General features: G+C 28.2%; 5 protein-coding genes across 8 annotated transcripts; 2 read left to right on the top strand and 3 right to left on the bottom strand.

Moving 5' to 3' along the window:
- The first annotated feature begins 1,072 nt into the window (after nt 1-1,072).
- On the top strand, nt 1,073-3,508 carry LOC122401094 (exodeoxyribonuclease). Of its 2 annotated transcripts, XM_043403043.1 has the most exons (8): nt 1,073-1,210; nt 1,673-1,732; nt 1,938-2,207; nt 2,436-2,562; nt 2,637-2,780; nt 2,872-3,015; nt 3,120-3,300; nt 3,369-3,508. In XM_043403043.1, exons 2-8 carry the CDS (start codon nt 1,703-1,705, stop codon nt 3,484-3,486), a joined length of 1,014 nt encoding a protein of 337 aa, XP_043258978.1. In that variant the 5' UTR covers nt 1,073-1,210; nt 1,673-1,702; the 3' UTR covers nt 3,487-3,508. The 2 variants fall into 2 exon arrangements, with proteins under 2 accessions (XP_043258978.1, XP_043258969.1); XM_043403034.1 differs by lacking the exon at nt 1,073-1,210 and having other exon boundaries at nt 1,477-1,732.
- Nucleotides 3,509-3,719: 211 nt separating this feature from the next.
- Nucleotides 3,720-6,279, top strand: LOC122400398 (protein-cysteine N-palmitoyltransferase HHAT). Of its 2 annotated transcripts, XM_043401852.1 has the most exons (8): nt 3,720-3,734; nt 3,934-4,270; nt 4,347-4,528; nt 4,605-5,036; nt 5,115-5,255; nt 5,340-5,557; nt 5,665-5,999; nt 6,117-6,274. In XM_043401852.1, exons 2-8 carry the CDS (start codon nt 4,153-4,155, stop codon nt 6,215-6,217), a joined length of 1,527 nt encoding a protein of 508 aa, XP_043257787.1. In that variant the 5' UTR covers nt 3,720-3,734; nt 3,934-4,152; the 3' UTR covers nt 6,218-6,274. The 2 variants fall into 2 exon arrangements, with proteins under 2 accessions (XP_043257787.1, XP_043257793.1); XM_043401858.1 differs by lacking the exon at nt 3,720-3,734 and having other exon boundaries at nt 4,153-4,270; nt 6,117-6,279.
- A 2,451-nt stretch (nt 6,280-8,730) lies between these two features.
- On the bottom strand, nt 8,731-12,598 carry LOC122399158. The gene is made up of 6 exons (XM_043399606.1): nt 12,500-12,598; nt 11,372-11,752; nt 10,889-11,274; nt 10,712-10,823; nt 10,201-10,645; nt 8,731-10,117 (listed from the first exon to the last, which is right to left on the bottom strand). The coding sequence occupies exons 1-6, from the start codon at nt 12,546-12,548 to the stop codon at nt 8,731-8,733; spliced, it is 2,760 nt and encodes a 919-aa protein (XP_043255541.1). The 5' UTR covers nt 12,549-12,598.
- Nucleotides 12,599-13,741: 1,143 nt separating this feature from the next.
- On the bottom strand, nt 13,742-17,286 carry LOC122399162 (interaptin). Its single transcript, XM_043399619.1, has 10 exons — nt 17,102-17,286; nt 16,742-16,851; nt 16,503-16,654; nt 16,200-16,418; nt 16,005-16,124; nt 15,698-15,933; nt 15,561-15,630; nt 15,015-15,472; nt 14,581-14,936; nt 13,742-14,535 (listed from the first exon to the last, which is right to left on the bottom strand). Exons 1-10 carry the CDS (start codon nt 17,161-17,163, stop codon nt 13,742-13,744), a joined length of 2,577 nt encoding a protein of 858 aa, XP_043255554.1. The 5' UTR covers nt 17,164-17,286.
- Nucleotides 17,204-23,240, bottom strand: LOC122399169 (iron-sulfur clusters transporter ABCB7, mitochondrial). Of its 2 annotated transcripts, XM_043399633.1 has the most exons (13): nt 22,969-23,100; nt 22,417-22,691; nt 20,722-20,973; nt 20,449-20,656; nt 20,204-20,370; nt 19,835-20,113; nt 19,552-19,726; nt 19,312-19,469; nt 19,068-19,231; nt 18,868-18,997; nt 18,520-18,795; nt 18,169-18,444; nt 17,204-17,311 (listed from the first exon to the last, which is right to left on the bottom strand). In XM_043399633.1, exons 2-12 carry the CDS (start codon nt 22,672-22,674, stop codon nt 18,193-18,195), a joined length of 2,319 nt encoding a protein of 772 aa, XP_043255568.1. In that variant the 5' UTR covers nt 22,675-22,691; nt 22,969-23,100; the 3' UTR covers nt 17,204-17,311; nt 18,169-18,192. The 2 variants fall into 2 exon arrangements, with proteins under 2 accessions (XP_043255568.1, XP_043255577.1); XM_043399642.1 differs by lacking the exons at nt 17,204-17,311; nt 22,417-22,691 and having other exon boundaries at nt 18,110-18,444; nt 22,969-23,240.
- Nucleotides 23,241-23,246: the final 6 nt, after the last annotated feature.

A 23,246-nucleotide genomic window follows, 5' to 3' on the forward strand; every position in this document is an offset into this window, starting at 1 on the left:
TTACATCGTTTAACATTAACGAGCAAGATAATGTTAAATTAAATTAAATATGTACTCATTATATTGAATTTCTTTTTACAATAAATAATGTTTACATATCTTACATACAATTTTAAAAAATAATTTATGTTATTAACGCAGCATGTGCTTGTTTCCTAATATCATCTGCTAGTTTATTTATTACCTCATTATCTGTCCTCAACTGTTGTTCTTTTTTTTTAAGGGTAGTTTCCAAATGTTTCAATTGTTGTTTTATACTTAGATACGTTTTTACTTTTTGGAATGTATCAGAAGTATGCACATTTATCGAATTTTCAATAGAAATTTCGTCTGGAAGTAAATTTGTATTCGCATAAAATTGAACATAGAAACAAAATACAAAAAGGTTTTTCGTAAGGTTATGACTATTTAAAACATATATAATATTGTCTTAACGTTTGTTACAATATATTTAATAATAATACAGAAGATGTTGAAACCTTTGTTTATTATTTTGAATGCTGTATCATCTACAGCAGCATTATTTAGATCCTCCAACATATGTTCAGGGTCAAGAATATGGGGTCTCGGTGGCAAATCGCTTTTTTTATTACTAAACATATCTAAATTGATATTGCTGTATTTGTCTTGTTTATATTTTAATTTAAAAAGTTATATACGTGTGTAGATTTATTAATATTTGCACCACAATTTATAAGGAAAGGCATACAAATGCTTGTTGAAGTTACAGTGTGAAGTGTGAACTAACTGCAGCGAATGTATAGTGTATACGTTCACTAGGGACTTTAGTATAGTATATACTTACTGAATGTATTTTCGGGTCAACGAGACGAATAAGCGAAGAAAAACAAAGAGCTCGATGTGGTCGATGCTGCACTGCAGTCATTGGCTGCCAAAGAACACTTACGAGTCACATTTAGGGACGTTTGTTTTTCGTTTACCGAATCATCTCGTTGGCCCGAGTACACTCACAATGACCTTTACTACTAGTAGTCTATTACTCGTGTTGAACGACATCACAACTTTAGATCATTTTAAGGTGGCAACACCGTACTTGCAAGTGTGGAAATAACGATTGTATATGTATATTCCCGTTTGTATACTTCGATACCCTGTGTAGGACCGAAGTCTTCTATAGTAGGAAACTAAATAACATGGCAGCACAGTGAGATAATTTCTCAGCTCAACTACGCCATCTACGTCACTAGTGGTAATCGCGCAAGCATCAGCCATCAGCTATACTCTAGGATTACGGAAGTTTCCATTTCGAAACAGTATTTTTTATATGTATAAATGGCACAAGATGACTCGTTCTATCTATAAATCATTAAACTTACTGTTTACTACAAATATTAACCTGCTAACAGTAAATCTAGTCATTTATTTGTTTTGATTTCGAATAAAATGAAATTTAAATACTGTTAACTAAAAAATTTGATTTAGTAGTTTTTTTTTTTTTATACCAAATCTTGCAGTTACCCGCAGTTTTCAAACTCCATTGAAGATCGTAGCGTTAACGAATTGTTCTTTGCTAGAATACATCTATTAATGTTTGTAATAAATATCCGATATAACTGTTTTGTGTAGATTTGTTTACTATGTAATGGACAAATTTTAAAAGAAATTCTTTTCACATTATTAATTTTGTGTTAATTAACATAGTATTTGTTAGCGTCCGTTCTCGTGCAGAAAGACTACCGGTATGCCGCCAAAACGACGTCGAATTACAAAGGTTAGATCCATTTATGTAATTTATTCTTATAAATGCTTTCATTATTTAACGATATAATAATGCAATATTAAGATACGTAGTTTTACAAAATAATAACTTTAATATTCTTATTAAAACACATACCATCATATTTTAATCAATGCAAAATGTGCAAATATCAAAGTACTGTATCAAACATAACTATTTTGATTTGATTAAAAACTAGGCAAATAAAACTACAGAGACCAAAAATGAAAAACAAAATGATGTGTCAAAATCACAAGAAATGTCTGGTAAAAAATCTAAACGTGCAGGAAATGAATCTGAAGAGCCTGCACCAAAACGTGCTAAAACAGAGCCAAAGCAACCAATGAATAAAACAAGTACAAACTGGGATGAAATTGACTTTGAATGCGAAAAATTAAATGCGAAAGGAAATAAATATAATTTAAAAGTTTCTAGTTGGAATGTTTCTGGCATAAGAGCAGTCATTAAAGTATGGTTATTATAATCTGTCCACCGAAATGAGTTACTAGCAATAAACAATCGACAAGTGTTTGACTACTGGTGGCAGTCAAGAGCTGTGACTGTTGCTTCTCGTGTATATAATAGGACATACATTTTTTGTTTATGCTGGTGATTTGTCTCCGTGGGTGGACTATATTATTTTACAATCAGGTTTCTACACAGAACTTCATAATGTGTTATTATTGTATTTATGTAGAAAAGTGGAATTGATTATATTATAAAAGAAGATGCAGATATAGTTGCGCTACAAGAAACCAAATGCGATAAAGATAAGTTACCAGAAGAAATTAAATTAAGCGGATACCATCGTTACTTTCTTGATAGTAAGAATTTCAAATAGTTATTACTACTAAAATTAAATTCATAAAAATAAAAATTATTTGTGTGACATAAATAGGTAAAAAATCTGGCTACTGTGGTATTGCATTATATTCAAAAGAGAAACCAATTAATGTAAAGTATGGTCTAAATGATCCTGAGTTTGATATAGAAGGCAGGTTAATTGTGGCAGAATATCCTAAGTTCTATTTGGTTAATGTTTGTAAGTTATTATTTAATATTAAGGAATTTTATGATTGCAGTTCTTTTGTATCAATGTTTATTGCACTTCTTGACGTACAACAATGTTATAGATGTTCCCAATGCTGGCCAAAAATTAGTAACATTACCAAAAAGATTAAAATGGAATGAGACTTTTAAAACATATATAGAAGAATTGGATGAAAAGAAGCCTGTTATTATTTGTGGTGACATGAATGTGGCTCATCAAGAGATAGGTAACATTATCTAAAAGTATTGTTTAATATGTATTTTATAGTAAGTGGCATTTCATGAATATTTATGGGATATTTTGCATATTCTTATTTTCCTCTATATATAGATCTTACAAATCCTAAGACAAATACAAAAAATGCTGGATTTACTAAAGAAGAACGAGAAGGTATGACAGATTTCTTAACTGCAGGATTTATAGATTCATTTAGAGTTTTGTATCCTGAAAGGACAGGTGCTTATACCTTTTGGTCATATTTCGCTAATGCACGTAATAAAAACATAGGATGGTGAGTACATAAAAATGTGTTTACTCTATTGTATGAATTTTCATATTATAATAAATTTTTTTCTACAGGAGATTGGACTATTTTTTGTTATCGCAACGTATGAAAGATCAAGTTTGTGATAATGTTATTAGAGACAAGGTATATGGCAGCGATCATTGTCCTATCGTTCTTTACATTAACATATAAGACAAAAATTTTTGTACAATTAAACGGCATGTAATTATTTCTCATTAATTTAATGAACCTATTGTACTTCATGCATTTTATCTTCTAAAAATAAAAATATATTTAGAAGATGTTATTTAATTATTTATTCTGACATTGATTATATATAAGAAATGAATTTTTTAGGTTAAATACATACATCTGACGATAGAAATATAATGTTCCTTATTACCTCTTTTGTTTGAATTGTAAGACTCGTCTCGTTTATTGTGAGTAAATAAATAACAAAATTACGAAATAAAGTTTCGAATAAATCTAGCATATAAGATAAAAATAATTTTATATTATATAGGATAAATGTGATAAAGTTGAACTAAGTCACAATATGCAGTACATTATTCTTACCACTTATTTTCATTCGATTTTATTACCCTTTAGAATAGTAAAGTTGTTCACTGGTCTTTACAGCAGTGTGGCCAGATTTGGCATAATTGAGTGCATCGGCGGCCACGCTAGTAACGACGAATTAGTGGTGGAGAAAACCGACATACTGTATACTGTGAATCTACGAAACGAAGCAAAACCTTTTAAATCGATTATTTTAAACTTTCCATAAAGTTCTAAAAAATTTTGACTCGATATTCAATAGAGTACTTTTCAGTGTGAATGTATCAATTGTAATTAAATATGTCAACGGTAACAAATAGCGTTACTAATTTGAATAAATACGAAAGTATCTTTTACTTTTGTTGTTGGACCGGCGCTGTACTTTATTCTGCGTATAAAGTGTTTTTAGTTGGTACTTGTAAGAATTCAGATTACTTATTTTTTTTTATGTAATATCAATTATTTCATTGTTAAAAGTCATACATGATTTTTAGACTTTAATGATTATCATGACTTGTACAATGATTTCGCACCAGGCTGGATATGGATCGGAAGGAAACGGGATGTTTCCGATCAAGAGTGGAAGATATGGATACCATTGATAATTAAATTAGTACCATGGATATTTTGCCATCACTTAGTTAGTCAGATTATTAAAACTGTACCAAGTACTACGGTGTGATACTTAAATATTATTTGGTATTATATCGTTTGTCTCACATTTACTAACTAATAGTGTTATATTCTTACAGTTATTATGTTACTGGTATATTTTTACATCTATTTCATTTTTGTATTTTTATATTGGATCGATAGGTGTATTATGTGTATTGATGCAACTGAGCATATTGTATATTTTAACATATAAGCGCAACAAGTCTATAATATGGTCGATAAACATATTATTTTTATTTTTTATACATTTTCTTAAAATTCCTGATGGTACATTTCAAAGTATTTTAAAATTCAATGACGAAGAACATTACATTTTAATCGTTATAATGTGTTGGATTTTACTAAGAAGCATTAGCTACAGTATAGATAATATTCAGATATGTTCAGAAAATAATTCTGATGACAATTCACATTTATCGAGGAATTTTTTGTGGGGATTAGCATATTGCTTATACTTGCCTACATTATGTTTAGGTCCATTGATTTTATACCACGAATTTATCAATTCTGTATGTATAATTTATCTATATATTGCAAATATATTTTTATTGGTTTATTAAAAGTAAATAATATATAAATTTTCACAGATGAAAGGGCCATTTCAGGTCTGGAAATTAAAAGAATTGAAACATTTTACATTAAATTTAATTAGGTATATTTTTTGGATAATCTTTGCCAACTTTTCTTTACATTTTCTGTATTTTAATGCAATACAGTATCATTCCAAGGTAAAGCTACACTTTTTAAATGTAATTTAAGCGAACCCAAATTTATAGACCTAGTTAAAATCACTTTTTTTTGTCTTGTATTAGATTGTTGAATTTTTAAATCCATGGGCATTGTATGGATTAGGATATTGTATCGGACAATTTTTTTTAATTAAATATGTTGTGATATACGGGTTAAATCATACTTTATGCGCAATAGATCATGTGAAAGCACCTTCACAACCTAAGTGTGTAGCAAGAATTCATTTGTACTCTGATATGTGGAAGTATTTTGATAAGGGTTTATATAAATTTCTTATAAGGTAACGTATATGAAAATGGCTGTGCACCAATATGGAATAAAAGTTTTAATTATTTTTAGAGCATTAAAAAATGTTGAAAGAAAAAGGAGCATATTAATATTTTTCAGATATATTTATACGCCGTTATTAAAGTCAAATTTCAATAGGGTATTTGCCTCTTTCTTGTGCTTTACATTTGTTTTCGCTTGGCACGGAATGCAACGAAACATTTTTTTTTGGGCGCTCTTTAATTTTATAGGATTAAATATAGAAAGTTTAGTTAAATCAGCTGGAAAAAGTAAATATTATTCCAACGTACAAAGAAAATATATGTCACCGGCAAATGCTAGAAGATTCAATTGTGTATTAGCAAGTCCACTCTTGGCAATGTCGGTGATATCCAATTTTTACTTCTTTGCTGGCGAAGAAATTGGACATACTTATGTATACAGAATATTACATGGTATTAGCTTGTTTAAAAACTATTACAGATAAAAATGAAAGAACTTATTTATAGTATTTATACTTTGTAAAAATTCAGAATTACCTAATAGAAATTCTTATATCTTTTCTATTACAGATATGTGGTATGGTACACTTGTTTTACTTTTTTTCCTTTATTGTTGTTGTCAAGTTTCTACAGATGTAAAAAACTGGGAATCGAAAAATATTTGTAGGTAAGAATACATTACATTCATATTTATGTTATGAAACAGTTTTCAAGTATTTTATTGTTTTAAGTACAAAATGGGTATAAAAATACATTATGTAACTAAAATTATTTCTCACATTAATATCGTTACAATTATGTAATATTTATTACAAATAATAATAAAAAATTTAGTACAAAGTATATGTATGAATATTTTTTATATAATTACTATATGTATTGTATCATTAGCAACCAGTTTCATAATGCACTTAAGGCACATATAGTTTACAATGAACAAATCGTCATGAAAATAATTTTCGAATTCTTATTCTTATGCTTTATACAGCAGGTGAAAAATTTACCTTTATCGTTACATGAATACAAGAACTCAACAAATGTTTACATTTTCTTCATACAAATTATGAGTATTAAAATTCTTCGTACATGTTTAAAATTCATGTTAATCAATATAGAATTTTAAATGTATGTTAAAGAATGATGGAATTAATTTTATGCAGTTTTCATTCGTTTTTAGCTGCTACATGCGATAACGTAATTTTAATATTGCTATGATTTTTTAATTCTAATTACTATTCACTATTTATTTAAATGATTTATAACAATATTTCTATGATATATGAGAGTTTAATCTCGAAAAATCTGTCACTAAATAATTGTAAAGTAATTATGATGTAACAGTATTGTAGATATCTATGTTTTTTTTTAACCGAAGTGTTTTAATTATGCTTTATAATTTAGTAAGATTATTTTCATGTACTATACGAACTGTAAGTGGGTTATATTATATGCAATTTTTAAAATATTAGGAATTTTAAAGTACTGTTTAGGAATGTTGATGTTAATTCAAGTTTATAACATTCTATATTAAGCAACTGATTATCGCAAAGATATAATTTTGATAATTTGCTTTAATAAAAAATGAAGTTAATTTTCTTATTTTTTTTTAAATCATTTAAATGACAGTATTTTATTAATTTTCAGATGAAAATGAAATATATCTTTTATGTACAAGAACAATACACCTTTTACTGAAATAAGGAAATTACAGTTCTGTATTTAGAAAAACACAATATTTAATTTATAATTACTTTGTATAATGGTATAAATACATACATTAATGTACTTATAAAAATTTTAAACTTACAATGCACTGTTTTTTCGTTATTATTAAAATTACCTTTTTGAAACCATATTGAAAGTATCATATCACATACAACACCTTAGACTTTGTTTAAATTTGAAAAAGAGGCACTATTTGATTCTATTCTTAATTAGACATTGCATTTAAAATATGTCATTACATAATTTTCGTGAGGTGACTATAAGTGATTATCAATGAAAAATTTTCAGACTTTGCATTTAAATAAATTGTTCCGATTAACTTTAGCGTATTATAACAAAATATTGAAAAGTATTATTTAATTAGTATTTTTAAATATATTTAGAATTCTACATTATGTCTTGTACAAGATCAGCAATTAATATAATATGTACGAGTTATTTATATTCATCACTATTGTTATATTATAGCTAATTATTATATTCGTACTTATATTTTCAAAAGAAACATTGATAGTGTAATGTTAAATAAATTTATCGATTTTTATGGAAGACAGTTTTGAGCTATATTGCAAAAAATAGTATATCATAATCCATGCTTATTAATTTTACCTTCATTATAGATACAATAACTATATATGGTTTAAGTGTTTCAAAATAATAACATAAGAACATAATATGTTGAACTTGGTTATCTAACTCTGTATAAAATGCAGTACATTTAGCAATATATAATTTATACTCTGTATGTATAAACACGCATGTTACAAATAGAAATTTATATAAAAATTTGCAAAACAACTTATTAACATTAAATATTTTTTTCTTGTTAGGCAAATTATAAATTTACACCATCTACATTTGGCACAAGAATGTTACAACTATTAAGTAATTGTGTTCTGCATTAATATGTTTAAGTAAATTCAATTCGTAATTATTTCATCTTAAATTGTTAATATGTACATGCATGATTATTATAGCAAGTTCAACAAGAGTGTTCTTTTAAGTTTAACATTTGGAATGCCTAATATGTGAAGATTTCGTAATATATCATTCCTTTCTTAAAGTAATAAGACGTTTACTTAACAATTTCAAGAATAATTTTATTTCACAAACAAAATAAATGCACTTTGAGACCGTTTTCTTTTTTTAAATTCTACTGTATATCAAAGCTATGATAATACTGTGCATTTCTCACGATTAAAAATATGAAAAAATATTTTATTCAATTCGTTTGTTATTATACAGTTTTCTATCTATATTCAAAATTTTGTTGATAGTAAAAAATATTAAATTTACATTTCTCTTTGCAATATTTACACATAAAAAAACACAAATCATTGTTTTCGTATTTTACACACTATTAGCACGTTGTTTGTTAACTGTGTTTCTATAAAAGTGCTTTCAATGTAAAATACGTATAGTTTATTGAAAAATAAAATAAAATTACTTTGTTTAAATTTTACTTACTTTTTTCAAATATCTGTTTCTTAATTTCATTATCAGTAGTGCTATTTGGATCAATCCTAAGAACACTATTCTGTAAAGTATCATTAGTCAATAATAGAATTGTATTATCATTTCCATTTTGCTTTATATTAACTGCTTGCACACGCTTATTTAGAAGTGTAAATTTTTGACCGCCATTCAGTTGCATTTTTGATTTATTTTGCTGATCATGACAAGTTTTGAATTGATGCGGAACTATATTGATGCATTTATTTTGTACTATTATACTAGTCAAGGGTTGATTGTGAATATATAAATGCTGTTTACTTTGATGCAAAAGTTTTTGATTCTTTCCAAGAACATTGTTCAATGGTGCGCTCACATCATTTTTTATTAAATCTGTTACAACTGCTTGATAATTACCTTCTTGTAACAGGCATTCTTTGTTTTGATTTAATATATCTGTAGTTGATGATAAAATCTTATTAGTGTGCAAAGTATTTATGAAACCTTTTGTCACAGCGATCTCATGGTTTTCTTGATAAGATTTATCATTAAGAATGAAATTATTGTCTTCTTTTTCATTTTCTTGGGTGAGAAATTTTGCTTCTATTTTTTCTATGTTATGTACATATGTAACTTGTTCACGTACAGGGTTATTTAATATGCACTTTGAAAAATCTTCTTGAGTATGCTCCATTATTTGTATATGATTTTTCAATTCATTTTCTGGAAGTTTAAAATTATCTTGGAATTTTATATTGTTTTGGCTTTCATCGTTAACCAAATTATTATATTTTATTTTAATGTACGATGATGGCTCATTTACGTTATGATAAATTAATTCAGATTGGCCAATATTATCATGACATACGATTTGATCTTTCTCACCCTGAATTACTTCTAATTTATTATAAGAAATATTTTGCAATTGTGACGAATTTTTGTACACTTTATCCGTATATTCGTCCGATAAACTACTTCCATTTCTATTACAAACTTTTTTATCTATATGTATTTCAGTCTCTATGTGTTCAGTCTTATTTAAATGAGATTCCGGATAAACCTCATAAGTTTCAAAACAATTCTTAATAATCTGTAGCGTATCATTGGACTTCCAATTTTTATCATTATCAGCAGTACCTTCGTTAAGAACATATTCCTCAGTCGCAGTATCCTGTTGATTATTATTATTATTATTTTGATAATTCATAATTGCTTTTGCTGCAATTATGCTCTCATCTATTACATATTCTTTACTTATATCGTTCTTTTTCTTTTTGTGAGTTCGAACTTTCTGAAAATCTTCCTCGGATAGATACAACAACTCTCCGGTAGTCGTTAAAACTTTTCCATGTCTTGTCTTCAAATGACGTTTGTAGGTGTTTCTTGTCTTAAACCTAATTAAAGTAACAGTAATTTTATTAATATAACGATATTTATGCATTATATCTTATACACTTATAATATATATTCCGCATACCTTTGTCCACAGTCGTCGCATCCAAACGGTGCTTCTCCTGTATGCCTACGTCGATGTTCTCTAAAATGCGATGGATGTCTAAACTTTTTCCCACAATCAGCACACGTAAATCGTGTCTGATTTTGATGAATTAGCATATGATATTTCAAACTATGCCTTCTTGTGAAAACTGCTCTGCATATACGACATTCGTATGGTTTTATTCCAGCATGACTACGATAGTGAGACACTAATGTTGTAGGCGCTGTAAAACTTCGTGGCGGATTACAAATTCGACATTGGAGATTACTTCCTGTTGGATTTCCTTTTTTCTTAATACGATCCATAAACGCTAGCGCCATTTCTCTTTCCTCTTTACTGGTGCCTATAAATTTTGCTTTCCCTTTAGGTTTAGTGGCTATAATTTCTCCATTTTTATTGCAAATTTCACCTGACCATGTAATCTCTAAAAATAAGCCAAAATGCAATATAAATACAAAAAATAAATGCTAAAAGTATTTCGTATATGTACCTGGCAAATAAATGGTCTCCGACTCTTGATTGATTTTTTCTGATAATTTTTGATTAATGTGAGAATACTCTTTCATATGAACAGTATCAGTGCCAACAACCATAAGAACAATCTGCGTAAAAGAAAATTATTTTCAATATTTATAAATTTTTGTATTTGTTTTATATTCATGCTTACATTCTCATCTGTTGTTGTGTTTTCAAGAATACTACTAAAAGATGATGTTTCCTTGCCATTAGGAATCTCATCTTTCAAACGTTCAAAATAACTATGATCCCCAAGTACTTTAAACTCTGTTCTATCTATATCTTTTTGTTCAGAATTATGTAATTTTTTAGACTTTTCTATTCTTTCGAAGCTTTTATTCTTGTCTAATTCCTTAAAACTAGAATCATTTAATAGAATATTTCGCAGATAATTTGTTGATTTTTCTACTATAACATTCTTATTTTCTTTATTCAATGTCTCCTGTGGTTTTCTTGATTGTTGTAGTCTAGTTTTTTTGTTCTGTGAACTTGTTTTATGATTTTTATAATTCACAGACTTTGCAGTAAAGGTCTTATCTACAAAACAATATCAAACATACATATTTTTTGCATTATTATTAATAAGCAGTAATTTGTTTCTATTACTTATATAAATATATCTATGGTTACTCACAGGCATCCTTATTTGTTTTTAAATATTCCAAATGTTCCGCTAAATGTGCTTTGATAGACATTCTGGCTCTTCCTTCACTTGCAAAACTAGTGTACTTTTGTCCACATCCAATAATAAGAGCACATGTATAAGAGTATTGCCTTTTTAATTCGTCGCTTGTAAAAATAGAAAACTGTTTAACTAATTGTGACGCAGGCATAGATAAAAGTTGCGAAACGTTAAAAGATGATTCTTGAGTCTTTCTTCTTATGCATTCTGTTTTTGGCTTGCATTGTGAAGTCAACAGCGATTTACTACGTTTTTTTTCTGAATGTAATGTTTGGGATGCAACTTCTGCAAGCATGTCTAATAAAGCAGCCGGACTATCGTTTCTCGTAATACCTGAAAAGAAATTTGCATCAGAAAATAAAATGAAATCAACGATTAAAAGTTAACTGTAATCGATGTTTGATCTATATAAGTAAAAATACTTATTTATTCGTTCTATAGATTACAAATAATAGAGCTTGTACTAATATTCATATTGATGTTTTTATAGCTACAGAGTAAAACATTAACGATAAATGATTGATTTGCTATGTATATCTATATACACGTTTAGTATGTATCTGATAAATGGTAAATATTCTACTATAATACTACAGTAAACATTTAGTATACATGCTGTTATTATTATTATTATATACAAATTATATAAGGTTTCGCCACCAATTTTCAACTTTTTATTGACAAATACAAATGATACATCTTTATTTTATTTGTTGCGTCAGGAGTAATGCGATTGCAACAATAATAAATATGTGCTCCTTTACATCATGACATATGACAGTCAGCCGACGAAACATTACAATTTTCGGATTTACAGATATAATAAAGAAATTATTTACACTTTCAATACGCAACAAACATACGAATATTGCTACGAAAATAAGAATTATTTATTTTTCCTTTAGACGATGTTAAATTTCTTATTTTCCAAGCGTCATTCTAGCAGACGCCATAAGGACGTCCAGCAGACGGTTTTTCAATTCGTCTTTACTAACATCTTTAAAAATTGTATATTTTTTATGAATACTAGCATGTTTGGAAGTTAGAAATTTTTGTTACTTAAAGTGGATAAACATGTACCTCCATTATATGTATTAGAAGTATATTCATAGTTTGTTTTGGTGTTCATTATGGCATTCGTATTCGCGGCGTGTCTTCATTCCACTGCCTTCTGTGCACAACAGGTTCCTTCTTGTTGCTTCCTAGTTTGTCCTTCTTTCTTGTAAATCTTGAGAACAGTATTGCCAATCTTTAATACAGAGATTAAGTGTACAATCGATCACAATAATTCTCGCCGTCCTAGGGGGAAGTCACCAGCTGGCACTGGTTGTCCCTTCTCAATAAGCTTGCAGTTGTGCGGTTAAATCCCTTGATGGCGTTATTGAAAGTGGCAATATGCAATCCATTTCGTCGTCGCAAGAACATCAATAGTTAATTAAAAGTACAAGTTGTTGATGGTGTTTTTTTCCCTCAGATGGCAGAAATTATTGCAGGTAATTGTACACACAAGGGCATTGAATCCATTGTGAAATCACGATGCACATATATAGCGCTAGGCATCCGATTGGTGGAATTTATCGAAAGACTTAACGTTTTGCGAGAGCGCAGGGGATTCAATACCCCCCATAAATATTACATTCTGCTTCATCTGTATCTTTATTAATCGAGGATTAAGATCATACGCTACTCTACTAGACTTTTCTTATAGCTTTCCTAATAGTTGTGCCCAAACCCGACGGTGCTTTTCTGGCATCACTGGCCCAACATTGATTTAGTAATAAATCTGTACGGATTAAGCGCGTAATTTGAAACTAATCAACTTTCCACTTTGTGCTGGACGTTTTTATTAAACCTAAACGCTTGACTTGAACAGCTTCCTTTTTTATTATAAAAAAGTAGTTTTCTAAGAATCATTATAGTTAATCAAAAAATTTTATTTTTCAGAAGGAAACTAGCAACTATGCCCATTTATTTGCATGTGATAAAAAAACATTTTAAAATACGAGTAAAAATATTTTGATATTAGAAAATGAACTGTTTGCATATATTGATTCAACATTAATGCAAAAACTAACGATTTATTAAAATTGCTGCAGTATATATTTTATAAGGACTTAGATTATGATTAAGGTAAAAAATGTACAAATTCTTTAGTTGTTGATTCTTAAATATTTTATTACATTATGTTGTAAGTTTGTAATCTCTCAAATATGACACTAATAGTTGTACTATAAAAAGAATATAATATATACTACATTCGACGAGTTTATCTCTTCTTTATGACTTTACAAAGAGTTTGTTAATTTTTTGCTAATTTTTATATTAGTGCAATTTATTACAGCTAGTCGCAGGTTCGTTTTTAAACCCATCAGCGTCGAATATGTCTTTAATAATATCTTGTTTTTTCTTTGTGTGAGTTGGCAAGCCACGGTACAAATTTTCTGTTATTTGTTTCCTACTTGTTACATTGTGTTTTTCGTAATCTTGATTTAAAAATTCAATGTTCTCGTTATCATCGATAGCCCGCATTGTTGCCAATAATTTCTCTTTATCGTAATTAATTGTTCTTGATCCGACACTGATTTCGTTTGTAGTATTGACATCATCGTTGCTAACTATATCATGAGTTGAATCAGTCTCAAAAGATTGTACATTGTTTAATAAAACATCAACACTTTTTAATTCTGTATTTACTTCTTGCTTATTTAATTTATTTTTTGTCTCTACATTGTAATTGCCTATAATTGTACTATGACTTGTTTCTGCTTCATTGTTGTGCATTACACTTGTTATTTGTCCTTTGTCCAAATCGCTCGACGTGCTCAACGAATTCTTTGTAGATGGTTTGTTCTGCAAACCGTTAAAAATTTCATGCGTATGCAACAATGATTCTGGATCGATATCCGTTAGTTCTATTTTGTTAGAAGATATAAACGATGCATCGAGTTGATCATACTCTCTTGTGGTAAACGTTTGTAAAAACAACTTATCTTGAAGTTCGTTTTCCTTTATACTTGTATCATTATCTTCTTGTACATTATCTACAGATTGTTCAAACATATATTTGTGTAAATCTTCTGAAGATTTATTTATATTATCTATTGAATGACTAGCGTCTATTTGTTCTTTATGAGTATGATCTACATCATATTGTAAAGTACACAAATTTTCATCCGTAACACTTTTAGTTGGTGCTTGTGGTTCTCTAATTAAGTTTTGATAAATCTTCTGTGATTCGTTTAAGAAGCGAGAAGTCGTCAACTCTTCCACTTCTTCATTAGAGTTATAACGAATTTGATCATCGCACATAGATGAAATTAGTTTAACAGCATCATTTTGGTGGTTTCCTGGCATATAATGTTTAATCGATTCTTTTCTTATTTCAGTTTCGACTTCCGAATCACTTTCGTACGAATCCTTTCTCTCATGCTGTAAAACTTTCAACTTATCTCGGTATGTACAATTAGAAAATGTTAATTCTTTTGAATCCGACGTATCATCAGTATTGCTGAGTAATCTAAAATACAATAAAACATACTATACTTAAGAAACTATCTATGAATTTTAAAACGAATAAATCCTGTAATTTTCAAACCTTGTGCATAATTTTCTGGAATTATTAGTTGCATTCGCGTCATCGTTTTGAAAAGTTTCATCTTCACTATCACCACCTTCGGACGAATAAAGAACTTTGTTCTTTAATAATTCGTGAAAATTATGATATTTTCGATTTTCATATATTTTTCTAAAACTGTCTGCACTTATTTCATACTGATTTTCATCATTCTCATTTTGCCTTTCTAATATTTCTGAACTGTTCGAACGCTCAATAAATTTTGAATCTTCATCTAGTTTAAAACCTACTTCTTTAGGTTTCTCTTCAAAATCGTTTGATGAGACTTTTCTATGTGATAATTTTTGAAGACGATATTTTCTTATCTGTTCCAAATTAGCCATTGTTTCTGTTTTCACAGAATCTGATGTTTGATTTAAATTTGTCCTTTCGTCCGTTCTTATGCTTTTATCATTTAGTTCAGGCGTATGAAGTATAGGCTAAAAATGATTAAATTAATATCAACAAAATTTGTGTCGATTAAAAATTAAAATTTATAGAAATATATTTAATAAAATTAATTTTTACCAAACTACTTTCTTGTGCATCTTTTTGCCATCTTCTACTCTGATTTGATAACTTCAATGGATTTGATGAGCTGCAACGTACATTATAAAAAGTATTATGTAGAGAAAACGTTTGTTTAATAGTTCAGTTTTGCATACCTAATATCTCTTAAATTTGTAAGAGACTGTGTACCAAAATGTCTATTTTTATTAGGGTGTAATAATTGTCCATTATAATATAATCGTCGTTCTCTGTTGTCCAGTAAATTTTCTAAACTTTTTAATTTTTCTATCGTTTCGTTTAAACGTTTTTGTGTTTCCTTTCGCTTAGAAATTTCTGCATATAATTGCTGCTTTAAGCTTTTACTTTCAAGAGCCAATTTTCTGTGTAGCACCTAATATAATTTTTAAAAAATACAACCATTATTCGGGGAATAGTAAAACAATGTTGAGTTTTTTAAATCACCTGTATAGTATCTTGTTGTTGTTGCATTCTGTAATTTAAATCAGAAACTTGTAATTGTAATTTTTCTCTTTCCCCCAAATTGCGATCTTTACTGAGTTGTAATAAATGTTTACTTTGAGACTGTCAAAATAGTATAGAAACATAGATTCTTTTATTTATTTATAACTAAAAGTGTTATGTATATTTAATACTCACCTGTAATTGCTGAAGTTCATTCTCTTTTTCTTTTAGTAAAGTGCATGTTTCTTTATGCAAAACTTTCAGCTTTTTATATTTAATTTGAAGTACTCTCAATTCCTCATGGTGGGAGTTAATGATCCGTGGCAACTCTGCGTTTGTTCCTTCGTAACGTTTCAGTGCAGAATCCTGTCGTTTTTGTAATGATTTCAATAGCCTGTTTTCATTACCTAACTCCTGCAGAGAAAGATATAATTACATTCAATGTTCCCTACAATTTAATATATGTTATTTGTGACAGATACTGATTAAAATAGTTACATTTAATTGATAATGCGCATCAGCCAACTGATTTTGTAATTCTTTAATATGTAACATTTTTGCTGACAAAACTCTTTGTTTAATGCTATTTCTGTTAAGCTTTGAATGTTCTAATAGAGGTTTTTGTTGTACACTACTTTGGTAAGGTTGTCCTAAACGTAGTTTAAAAATAAATAGATCAAAGTAGTTTAAAAGTAAAGAAACAATAACATTAATTGCGATTTAATTTCAATACAAACCAAGTAAAGGACGCAAGCTCTTTTTGTTGGATGAAAGACATGCTATATTTTTATGTGGTGTATTAGTTTTTGTTTGCACTGTTGAGTTTCTCAAGTTAGAATTTTGTTTCCTGTAAATTATGTATTATTTTAATAAGTTCATAGTAATACGTATTTATCCTTTGTCGAGAGAAATGTTAATATCTATAAAAATATGAAATCATATAAACAAAAAGGGCTTAATGTATTGTACAAGATATTTAATATACAATATTATTAATACAATTAAATATATAAAAAGAAAATTTATATTTTAAAACAAAAACTTTGGAAATAGATATGTTAAAATATGTGTAAAGTGTTTGATACTGCACTTATTACCTATTGAGATTTGTGTGGGCATTTAAGTGTACTACAGGTAATGTAGGTACTTCAGTTTGCATTTTATATTTGTAGATACTGCATCACAAGTACCATCTCAAGTCTATATAATATATCTTTAGAAGAATAAATTATTGTAGGATTGTCAAAAGCTTATTGAAGACCAATCAACATCCATAGTTGTTTTTAAGCGGTTACCAAGGTGATATCCTACACAACATTTCACTAATCAATGGTTTTTCAAATTATAGATATTTCAAATACGACTTCTAATCTAACGAAAGTATTCAACAAATTATTATTTTTTAAAAGACATATACGCGGAAATAGTGGAAAATACAAATTATAACGTGTAATTCAAAATATTTGCACTATAGCGATTTAATTTTCAAATCTCAGTAAAAGATATTTAAGATATGTGTATATAATAATAAAGAATAACATTGTTCAGTTACTGTTTTATTTTTTAAATTATTGGAAGAACCTTTCGTTCGTTGTAGTATACATATTAAAAACATAGAATAGAACTATCTATTGTTTCATTCTGAATTTCTTTCTACATTTACAAATATGAAATATTCTAATTATTGTATTTATAAATAAATCAAAAATATGTTTATATATATGAACAATAAATTAGTAAAAATTATCATCTTTTTATAAACATTGACATTATTAAATTTATTCGCATATAAATAAACATGCGCACAGCACATGCATCATTGTTGTACAATCTCTGTAATATAAATAGGAAACGATCCTAAATACATATATTTCTAATGACTCATTTACTGTTGCACATTATGTTCATAATACGTAATAATAGAACAAATAATATACACTGTATTTTGAATAATAATTGTAACTGTTCAGTTAAAGTACTAATTTTAAAGTAATTATGTTCAAACATGTTTTGTGTTATTAGATTACATAATAACAATTATTACATGATACCAGAATCAGGATTGTTTTTTCTGACAAATGAGTTTCGAGTATACATATTTGGAATATATACAGTATTTCTTAATAATGTGTCTCTAGATATAATATTATACAGACATTATTACCTTTATTTTATACAATCTTTTGACTCAAACTCCTGGTGTTCTATTACTATTATTTTTCCCTTGATTAGATTTATGCATACCGATGTTTTGTGTTTTCCATAATTTATTGTAAAATGAGTCTGGCATTGCGACTAAGCAATCATGTGTTCCTCTTTCTATTAAAACACCATTATTTAATACTAAAATTTCATCAGAATCCATAACAGTAGATAAACGATGTGCTATAACTATGGATGTTCGCCCGGAAGTTGCTCGGCGTAATGCTTCAAGAATATTCTACACACATGTTATTTAGAACAATATTATTATTAAATACATATTAATAGCATTTAAAATACAGTATATACTTACGTGTTCTGTAATAGAATCTAGAGACGATGTGGCTTCGTCAAATATTAATATTGGACTATTTTTTAAAATCGCTCTAGCAATTGCTACCCGTTGTTTTTCACCTCCGCTTAATTTCAAGCCACGTTCTCCAACAGGTGTATTATATCCTTTTGGCCATCTGAGAATGGAATCGTGTAAGTTTGCCATTTTAGCAGCCTCGTAAACGTCTTCTTTCGATTTCGACAAATTTCCATAATGAATGTTATAAAAGATACTTTCATGAAAGAGAACGGTGTCCTAGAAATATATTTTTTTAATTGTTATTAGAAACATATTTTACATATTTTTTTTTTCTTCCAATTCAATTACCTGAGGCACTATCGCTATTGATTGTCTTAAAGTATTTAACTCTATATCTTGTATATCGTGCCCATTGATTAAAACACATCCAGATTGTGGTTCAAAGAATCGGTATAATAATCTTACTATTGTTGTTTTACTGAAAATTTATATCATTTAGTATTAAGTTACTTTTAATCCAAATTATACACGTTACTTAATAATCTTACCCGCTGCCGGATCCTCCAACAATAGCAATTTTTTTGCCACTTGGAATGGTAAAAGTGATATCTTTAAAAATAGGCTTGCCTTCGCAATATTGAAAATTAACATTGTTGAACTCGATGTTTGAATTCGCCGAACTTATATGAAACTGCATCGCGTTCTCTTTAGACTATTATATTATATTATAAAATAGGTTAATCATTCGTACAATAACATATCCTTAATAACTATGAAATAGAAAATAAACACCTTAATAGCTGTGTCCATTGTCATCAAAGTAAACATAGTTTGCATGTCAATAAGAGCTTGTCTTACTTCACGATATACCGAACCCAAGAATCCTAAAGGAACTGATAATTGAAACAGAAGTGCGTTGACCATTACTAAATCTCCGACTGTCATAGTACCTAAATTCATTTCATCCAATATTATTATGAAAAATCTATTCTTTAAATCACGTTCATTATTAAGCAATATATATTATTTTACCATTTAAAATATTCTTCGATGCTAATACCATTATTAAACTCAGAGCAGCACTAAATATAGCATTTTGCCCAAAGTTTAACATTGCTAAACTTGTACTTGTTTTAAGCGATGCAGCTTCGTATTTTTTCAACGATTCATCGTATCTTTGCGCTTCAAATTTTTCATTATTAAAATACTAACATAAAAAATACAATTCTTAATTCATTATCTGATAAAAGTAGTGATAGAATTTAGTACATACATAGTTATTCTAATCACAATACTAGGTAGGTTTCCAATATACCTTTACTGTTTCATAATTGATAAGTGAATCTATTGCTTTATTGCTTGCTTCGTTCTCTGCTTGATTCATAAACATTCTGAATTTCGTTCGCCATTGTGTAACAGCTAATGTAAATATGGCATAAATTCCAACGCAACCCAACGCAACGCCCGCATATTCTGGACCGTACTTTACATGTAATATCGTACTGACCAGTGCTAACTCGAAGATAGTAGGTACAATATTAAATACCATAGCATTTAATACAAAATTTATACCCCGACTTCCTCTGTCAATTACCTATATAAATGTTATATACACAAATATATTATAAGTTATAAATAGCAAAAGTAAGTAAAATCTTACGAAAATAAAATAAGCTCATCTTGCCTTTGATAATGCTCCAGTTTGTCTAGACAAATGAAAAGCCATATCTAATGAATGTAAATGTAGAAAAACATTATTAGCTATTCTTCGAATAGAATGCTGTGCAACTTGTGCAAATACTGCATTTCGTAGTTCGCTAAAACCAGCTGCTCCTGCACGCGCTATACCATCTGTATTATTAATGTAAATTTATTATTAGTTGTTCTTACGTATAAAATAATGTTTGTAAAGCAATCTATTGTACACACATCCTATAAGTAATGATGTTGCTACCGTTCCAACTGTTTCAGGTGCAGTTCCGAGATTTAAAATATCAGTACCGTTAAGTGCTATACTTTGAGCATTGAGATTATCTACTGCATACTTGAAAATAAAAGGAACACAGACATTTAAAACTTTTGCACCAACGAGTAAGCCAACAGCCATTTGAACTCTTTTCCTTATTTCTGGATCATCCTAAAAATAAATATACTATAAATACGTATTATCATAGAAAAAATTAAATACTTTGAGACACTTACTTTTGGCCAAATATATCTTAGCATCGCTGTAATCATACTTCTAGAGGTAACGGGTTCCTTGCCTTGGAAATCGATACCTTCTTGACTTAGATTGGAAGCGCCAGGATGAAAACAATCTCTTTTCTGTTGGCTTGATTTCCCTCCGATTAATCCAGAAAGTGTTAACGGAAACTTGAGTGGAGGAATAATAGATTTTGATTGCAGTACACTCTTTTTTTTCTGTACACGATCAATTACACTTCCGCTGCAACACTACAAAAACATTTAGAAATTTTAAATCGATACTTATATAATTTTTTCACATAAAAATTTAACGAAATTATCATTAAATATTTCAAAAGAAACTACTCTTTCTATAACGATTCTTAATAAAAAATGTTACTTCTATTATATAAACAAAAAGAAATATTATTTACAATAGAATATATTTTTTCTATTAATTTCTTATATATATATTAATATGGGAATTATTTACGCTATTTTATATAATGGAAAAATAAATGAAGTTTAGTTAGAAAATAAATTTTTTTATTAAGACAATACAAATTTCTGAAGGTATATTACTAAATTACAGTACACATATTTCTTGCATAGTCACATTCAATTTTCCTAATAACGTATCAATAATGTACATTTCTAAAAATTATATTACTGTAATTAACAATGTATGCAAAAGTAATTGTCAACTTCAGTTAATAATGTAATGTATTCCTTTATGAGATCTATTGCGATTGAAAAAGATCGAGTACTGTGCTTAAAGCTTTGCATAGTTTTTAAACTATTTATTACTTCATTTTTTTTTAAATTTAAAATTTTTTTTGCTACAGTATAAATATTAAGCATATCCTCGGAAGTAAGAGAATCCCCATACAATTTTGCGCTCCAATGTTCTTTACGTAATTTTGTAGTTACTATGAATAATGTTTGAACTGCATTATAATTCAAATTCCCTCTTGTAAATGCCATATTATGTTGTAAGTTATTGAAAATAATAAAATCTAATTTAAATTTTGGAATGCTAATACACGCTTGTACATAAAAAATGTCAAAATAAACCTCATCCAATGGATTGTTGGGTATAAAAAAACCGTAATGAATGTATAACTGAAGATTATTATGTGCACCATAGTTGATGAAAACTTGTGACTCCTTATTATATGATTTTAATGTGGTGATTTCATAAAATTTGTTACCATCTTTATTTGTAATCATAGAGACTTTGGTGGTAGCATGAACATCATGATTAAACAAATCTAAAAATGGGGCTAGAGCTAGGTTATTGGAATGTTTTATATTAATATTTACATCATGATTTGTTTTTATCTGATCTGTATCTATATAGACAGCTCTTGTATTAACAATATAATATGCCCATTTGTATCTTTCAAATGTTATTATCGTTCTTAAATCTTTATTGCAATGTGGACAGTTATTATTTATATTAGTTATAGACTTAATTAATATCCAAAAGTCATTTTGAATATTGTGAAATTTAGACATACAATCCACAATAAATGCTGGCAACAGCCTCTTTTCTTCTTGTGTACAAAAATCTGGATTTGTTAGAACTTGTGGGAGACAACTAATGTAATCATACCATTTTGAGGTGTTTCCTAAATGGGATTCATATATGAGAAATACTGATAATATACAGTGAGGACTATAATATTCGCTTTCTAAAAAAATTTTATTAATATTGCTTTGAGATACTGTTGCTGTTGTTATTAATATCTCATATGGTATTTTGATCAATACATCATTGGCTTTAATATTTTTCGATATTTTCAATCCTCTACCAGTAATAGGAAAATCAAACGGTAATAGATCAGAAACTGATAAACAGTTATTTGATAATAACCAAAACTTTAGACGCATCAAACTTTCTTCTCGTTTTGCTATTTCTTTAATATTTAGCTTCTTCTTTTGATGACGTTTTCTTGCAGTTCTACCCATTACGTATAATGTTATATCTGTAGAAACAATAAATGGATATCTTGAAATAAACAATTGTCTAACTTGTAGGAACATTGATTGTAAAATCTGTGTCAATTAAACACATATTTATTAATATTATACGTTATAACTGTCAACATATTAATTGTACGACTATTATATGCCTCCCATTATTAATTCTTTGTTATAATTGGTATTTTGATAATTCAAACACCTAACGAAGTAATTAGAAATCTTCAATTAATATTCGAAATATTCTATGGACTACGATAATATATATGTTAGAATTATTACCCTAATTCCACTCGTTAAAAGCATAGGATTGCTCGTAGGAACATAAAAGAAACTTCCTTCCGAATAAATTATTTGTCTTCGTGGTTTAAGTGAACATGTTGTAAATGATTTAATCCAAAGTTTCCTTTCGTTCGATCCAAATCGTTGCAGCCGGCGGCACAAAATAATACTCAACATTATTTAAGAAATATTTATTCACAAACGAAGATACAAATATATTATTCACAAATCAGGTTAATAGAACATGTTACGGGTACTTTTAACACCCCATTGCAACC

This window comes from Colletes gigas, unplaced genomic scaffold, assembly GCF_013123115.1.
Source record: "Colletes gigas isolate AHSC1104 unplaced genomic scaffold, ASM1312311v1 Colletes_gigas_Sc00002, whole genome shotgun sequence".
In the NCBI taxonomy this organism is placed as follows: Eukaryota; Metazoa; Arthropoda; class Insecta; order Hymenoptera; family Colletidae; genus Colletes; species Colletes gigas.